The following is a 6,854-nucleotide window of genomic DNA, read 5'->3' on the forward strand; positions in this document are numbered from 1 at the left end:
TGTGTGTGTGTGTGTGTGTGTGTGTGTGTGTGTGTGTGTGTGTGTGTGTGTGTGTGTGTGTGTGTGTGTGTGTGTGTGTGTGTGTGTGTGTGTGTGTGTGATAGAAGGTTTGAGTGTTCCATGGATATAAATTGCACACAGGTCCATTGTATTTCGTAAAGGAATATATTTATTTATACATTTACAGTGATATATATATATATATATATATATATATATATATATATATATATATATATATATATATATATACATATATATATATATATATTCTCTTAATGATCAAGTATAAACTACTGCGATGATGTGGGATTCAACGGAAAGTCAAAACCAATGTTAAAAAAAAATAAAAAGAGCACTTACAATTTCAAACGATTTATTCGTTTTGACAAAGAAAATCGGTGTCTTCTTCGTTCTCTATGGTAATCACATTATCAAACATGAAAATCACTTGAAACGTTAATAATTCAGTTCTCTGAAATGGCGCTAGGTGGCATCCAAGGACACCAGTATCCATCTATCAACATTGACATGTGGAGCGCTTGGGCCAAAACACACACATTCTGCTTTGCTGTTAGTCAAGTGAAATCTTCCAACAAATAATCGTATAAAGATGCCTTCCTGTTTTACATTACTAGGCCTACTTATCATTTGCATAATGACACTGGAGAATACCATTTCTAAGGCAAGAAAAACAAACACATATATGTGAAATTTGTAATCTAAATGCCTAAGCACTGAAGTGTGTACTAATTGTATTCAGAGGCGAGCATTGTACTAAACAGTCATTTGTCATCGTCATCTTTATATAATTCATTATTTTTTGAATGGACAGCAATCTAGGAAGAGGTGTGGCGACATCTGTTGTCAAAACGATGTACTGCAGTGTCTATATATTCAAATCACAGCTGGTAGCTCTTCACAGACTATATTTACTAGAGAAATAGCAGAGGTTAGGCTCAGAGTGGCTAGCATGAGACTGTGGTGAGCCGAGGGTTCCGTTTGCCTCATTCCACCAGTGGCCCCACTGTAATTTCCGGGTGTCCAGCCATTTAAAAAAACGTTCAGGGACCAGCCTTACGTCTGGCTTGGCTGTGGTCAAACGAAAACACAACACATGATGGCTTTTCAAGCACCTCTGGTCAGTTTATATCCAAAGAGAAAACGAGAACTTTCTCACGCCGCGAAGCGCATTCCTACAGCCTGGCTGAATTTGAAAGCTTTCGATTTTCCCTTAATTACTTCTTTAGATTGTCTCAAAAAATAGTAGCCTCCTCTTGCCTTTTCTACCCCTCTCTCTCTTTCTCTCTCTCTCTCACTCTCTCTTTCTCTCTCTCTCTCGCTCTCTCTCTTTATATATCTCTCTCTCTCTCCCACTGTCTTTCTTTCTCTCTCTCTCTCACCCTCACACCCTCACTCTCTCTCTGTCTCTCTTTTTATCTCACTCTCACTCTTATCTTCTCTCCCCCTGTCTCTCTCTCTCTCCCCTACCTCCCCCTGTCTCTCCCCCTCTCTCTGAACCCCTCTCCCCATTCCCGGGGCTGTAAAGCAGGAACACACCACGGTCAGGTCCAGTCACACACAGCTCACAGCTCACGGCTCACAGCTCACAGCTCACAGCTCACAGCTCACAGCTCGCAGCGCTCGTCGTCCTTCTTGTATCGCTCCATGATGCCCAGCACGTCCTCCAGGATGGAGGGGCCCAGGTCCAGGTTCAGCCCGGCCAAGGAGTCCGACCGGGACATGGCCAGGTGGGAGGGAGCGCCCCTGAGCGACGCCACCCCCCCTGGGTAGAAAGGGGTAGCGATGGAGGGGGCGGCGGAGGAGGAGACGGAGGGGACGATGGAGGAGGTGACGGCAGAGGAGGAGGCGACGGCGGACGGGGTGCCGGGCGACTCGCTACGGTCGCTCCTCAGGTCCTCGTTGCTCAGCCCGGCGTCGGAGTCCAGGCTGAGGCCCCTGTGCGGGTACAGGGGCCCGCAGGTCTCGGATATGGAGTCCTCGGAGGAGACCTCGGAGAAGGAGCCCGAGGAGGGCACCATCTTGCGCATGGCCGGGGAGAAGGAGATGTCCCGGCAGGGCTCCGACGCCAGCCGGCCCACCCCGCCGCTGTCCCGCAGCGACAGGACGGGGTGCTGCTGCTGCTGCTGGCTCTGGTTGCAGCGGGACGCCTGGCCGTTGCTCGGGGCGATCCTGCGGCGGCCGTCCTCGGAGAAGGGCGAGGGGCCATGGCCGTTGCCGTTGCCCTGAGGGGCGGAGTCCTCCAGGTGGAGGCGCGGCGGCTTGGGCGGGGCCTGCTCATGGGCAATGAACACGGGCATGGAGACGGTGGACTTCAGCAGGCCGGCCGAGGAGTTGATGTAGTGGAAGCCGTTGTAGGAGTAGTCGTTGGCGTGGGGGCCGTGGAGGTCGGAGGGGAAGGGCCCGCCGTCGGCCAGGTGTCGCTCCACGCTGTGAGAGCGTCCCGGCCCCCCAGCGCCAGACCCGCGGCCCCCCTGGGCGGGCAGCATGTCCATCTTTCCCTGGAGGAAGCCCACGTCCCCGAACATGTCCCCCTCGCCCTGGGGCCCCACGTGGGCGCTGTGCCGCACGTCGCCCAGCGGGGGGCTGATCATGTCCCCCGACAGGACGTCCCGAAGTCGGATCTTCTTGCCCCTCTTGGGAGTGGTAGTTTTCAGGTACATGGGGGTCTTGGCCGGCATCTTGCTTTGTTTTGGTTGCCCTCTCACGAGCTCCGTTAAGGGTAAAGTAAGTCTCTCTCTACAGTGTATCCCAGAATACTTTCCTACCTAAGAGGAGCGGGAAGGCATCCTGAGTTGGATTGGATCCCACTTGAAGGTCTGCAGGCTTGGGATGTTTGGTCTGTTACTCGGGGATTAGAATCCGCCTAACACCCGGAACGAGAGGTTTTCAAGGAGACGACAGTTGCAGGAACTGAGAAGCTGAGGAAGGACGCACGTCTGTTGAAGCTCCAGACGAGCCTCTGGCGTATGTGGGACGCTAGCGCTGAGTAGCATTAGCAACTCCAGAGGGGAGGGAGGGAGAGAGGGAGGGAGGGAGGGGGTGGGGGGGAGCTCCTCACACTGACACGTGACCACACGGGGAAGAGGAGGAAAGGCCTTGACCCAGGATCTCTCTCTCACTCTTTCTCTCTCTCTCTCTGTTGTTCTATCTGTCTCCTGCTCTTTCTCTCTCTGTTGTGCTGTTGTTATTTCTTCCCGTCTCTCACTCTTTCACTATGTCTCTCTTTATGTTGGTTTCCGTCCCTCTCTCTCACTCTCTCTAAACTCCTCTCTCTACCTCTCTCTCTCTCTCTCTCTCTCTCTCTCTCTCTCTCTCTCTCTCTCTCTCTCACACACACCATATATCTCTGTCTCCCTCAGAGAAAGCCCATGTCCAAACAAACACCGGTCGTTCCTGTCCGGCACGACGCGCGCACGACTCCCCGGCGTCACGCCTACGCTCCTGGGCCCCTCTCCCCCTGCTCCTGCTCCCCCTGCTCCTGCTCCTCCTCTCCTGCTCCTCCTCCCCCAATGAGGAAGACGAGGCGGGTGTGTGAGACGAAGAACAGACGCGTGGTTCCGTGCAGGACGCCTCGCCGGACGGACGCACGCACAGTTCACAGACGGAATGTGACAGGAGAGCGAGAGGAGCGGCGATCTGTGGAGAAAACAGACGGAGAGAGAGAGAGAGAGAGTCAGAAAGAGGGCATGAGGAGAGGGGGGGGGGAGGAGGGGGGGAGGGAAGGAGGGAGGGAGAGGGGAGGGAGGGAGGGAGGGAGGGATGGAGGGGGGTGGGACAGGGAGGAGGGAGCGGGGGAAGGAATGAGGGAGGGAGGGAAGGATGGTGGGGGGTGGGACAGGGAGGAGGGAGGGGGGAGGGAGGGAGGGGGAGAGAGAGGCAAGAAGACAGTGACAGCGGAGGGAGGAAGGGAGAGTGCAGGAAGAGAGAGAGAGAGGGAGGGAGGAAGGGAGGGGACCTGAGACAGAATGAGAAATAGTTAGAAAGATAGAGATGGAGCCAAAGAAAGAAGAATAAGAGAGAGGGAGGGAGGGAGAGGAGTGGGGGAGGAGATGGAGGGAGATGGGGTAGAAGGAGTCATGGGTGTGTGTGGGTGTGTAGGAGGGGGGCGGTTACAAATGCTCCCTCAGATGACAGTATTATTGGTAGGAAAACACTTGAAGAATTTTGACTCATTTGCTATGAGGGCTTTTCCTGTACCAAATTGCCAAAAAATGTGTGTGTGTGTGTGTGTGTGTGTGTGTGTGTGTGTGTGTGTGTGTGTGTGTGTGTGTGTGTGTGTTGTATAGGACAGGGGCATTACAGTGAGGCACTGGCAATCTACACAGTAATATTAGTCACACATTCCCAGAACCACTGAAATTAGCTAGTTTAGTGGAAAGTATACCACCAGGGCAGGACAGGGAGTCCCTGGGCTTTGTGTGTGTGTGTGTGTGTGTGTGTGTGTGTGTGTGTGTGTGTGTGTGTGTGTGTGTGTGTGTGTGTGTGTGTATGTGTGTGCGTGTGGTTGTGTGTGTGTGTGTGTGTGTGCGTGTGCATGTGTGTGTGTGTGTGTGTGTGTGTGTGTGTGTGTGTGTGTGTCCCTTTCTTCAGTGTGTGTGTGTGTGTGTGAGACGGTTTTTCGAGGCTCATTCCACAGATAAACAGAGTGAATTATGGGATGCTTGAGAACAGAGTGAGTTATGGGGATCTTGTCAGGTCGCTCCCAGCCCTGTGCTGCAGGGTCCCATCCTTTCGCCGGCCTCACCCGCCCATAAAGACACGTATTGTGTTGGACGCACAAGGCGTCCACATTGTGCTCATGTATGTGGAGCCACAGTGGACTCCCTACTCCTAAAGACAGATATTTAGCCTCTGGACAAACACATCACCACAGCTGTTAGGCTCAACCACTTCAAAGCATACTTCTGGGTTTCTAAACCAAGCTTGAAGCATTTCTTTTCACATGTCGTTCCTGGCATGTGTATGTTTCAAATGAATTAGACTATACATTTGTTTGTTTGACATGGAGAATGGTTAATAACTTTGATTCAGGCTGTACGTTTCCCATGACTGACTAGATATAGAAAATCTAAAATATTGTAAAACCTCTCTTTGAGCTGGATATGATATACAATATATTTAAACATATTCATTTAGAAACGTGCTATTGGATTAATACAAACGATGTGCCATAATTACAAAGAGTATACGACTTTAACAAAGGGGACCATTCCTCTTTGTTGTTAAAACAAAAGCTAACATTTCAGGGAAGCCATCATTCTACATGGCACGTGAATGTTCACACTTAAAGTGCACGTTAAAAGCTTCTAAGCACACCATGGGATTCTGTTTGTTCTGTTGTTCTTTGAAACCAACGTGTTAAGGGTTCAGACTCATTCAGCTCTGCGTGAGACTCTTTGGTTTTGCGAGTGTGAAAATGTGTTTTAGAGAAGCACAGCGGCAGGGGATGGGGATGAAATAGTACATAAGATGATGGATGGGAACATTAGGACCGTCTTCATAGAGCTCTATATCACGGTTCTCTTGAGCCGCAAAATCTTCTCCTCATTGGGCCTCAGTGACCAAACCTCTCTGCGTGCATCATGGCGCCGCTCAGCCTCCTGGGACAAGCAGCCATGACGATGCTAATTGGGCTGTGTGACAGTGAGTGTGTGTTACATCACAGCTCCATGTGAAGCTCCTGGGACATTCACACCCAGGGGTCAGGGGTTCAATTCCCTTCTCACAGAAGGGAACGGCGGACAGGGTTTGTGACTCTACTTTCTGACTGAAGGGATTCGAACCCTGGTCCTATGTGGCTAGCGCATGAGCTGCCTGAGGTGTGTGGGAGGTATTTCCTTTGGACGTTGCTAGAATGTGTTTCAGGTCCCTGCCTGTTACACGGAGTGTGGTAACCCCACCCATAAACCCTCAGGAGCTACACCAGGCTGACCACCACCTTTATCGCGCTAAATCATCCCCTAACCGCAAGACTGCTTGGGGGATAGGATCGTTTAGAGGCTAGGCTGTCGGAGTCGTACTGAGTTCAATCCCCGAGCTCTTGGAGAGAGATGATCCCAGCCCACTCCCGCTTCTGAACCTATCTGAGGTCAGTGAGGTGGCTCTGGAGGAAGCATCTGGTCAATTGAATTAAATACACTGATAAAGTGAATAATAAATAGAATACAACATCCTGGTCCATAAAGCCTTATTATAAAGACAAGCCATCCATATTCTCTCCCCAGCATAACTTGATCAGCGTCACAATAGCTGAGAGGGATGAGATGGGCTGCAGCCTGTCTCTCTCTGGCCCTGTCCGTAATCAGCTGAGCTCCAGAGAACCTTAGAGTGCCAGCCACCTATCACTCACAGCTCCAGAGGGGCCAGTGCAGGGGCCCCTAGCAGCCGCCCAGGCTGCCCATCTGGGGAGACACGACACGACCATGATGGAAACAAGGGACAGTCGGAGGTATAACACACACACACACACACACACACACACACGTATACACACACACACACACACACACACACACACTACAGCAGGTGTGACCCCAGTTGGCATAAGATTTGTTGTGGTGAATTGCTTTCCACCTCACATGAGGACTCAGAGGGTGTCTGCCTCTGAGTCTGTCTGTCTGTCTCTCTACTACTGTCTACTCAGCTCATTTTGTATTAAATTTTCTTAGGTCCTTTTCTGCTAAAAAAGGACCTAAGAAACCTCTCTGTCCCCCTCGGTCTCTCTCCACCTACTACACATCTCTCACCCTCTCTCTCTCTCTCTCTCTCTCTCTCTCTCTCTCTCTCTCTCACCCTCTCTCTCTCTCTCTCTCTCTCTCTCTCTCTCTCTC

The 6,854-nt window shown here is 51.3% G+C and overlaps 1 protein-coding gene across 1 annotated transcript in view; it reads right to left on the reverse strand.

Annotated features, from left to right (window-relative positions):
* Nucleotides 1-304: 304 nt before the first annotated feature.
* Nucleotides 305-6,854, reverse strand: part of LOC311341972 (uncharacterized protein) — an 8,839-nt gene continuing 2,289 nt past the window's right edge. The window contains exon 2 of the mRNA XM_084466789.1: nt 305-3,660. Coding sequence (XP_084322915.1) covers nt 1,629-2,702 — 1,074 coding nt within the window. The 5' untranslated portion in view covers nt 2,703-3,660 and the 3' untranslated portion in view covers nt 305-1,628. The remainder of the gene's footprint in view (nt 3,661-6,854) is intronic.

The sequence above is a fragment of the Micromesistius poutassou genome (genome assembly GCF_964030765.1).
Source record: "Micromesistius poutassou genome assembly, chromosome: 4".
Taxonomy (NCBI): domain Eukaryota; kingdom Metazoa; phylum Chordata; class Actinopteri; order Gadiformes; family Gadidae; genus Micromesistius; species Micromesistius poutassou.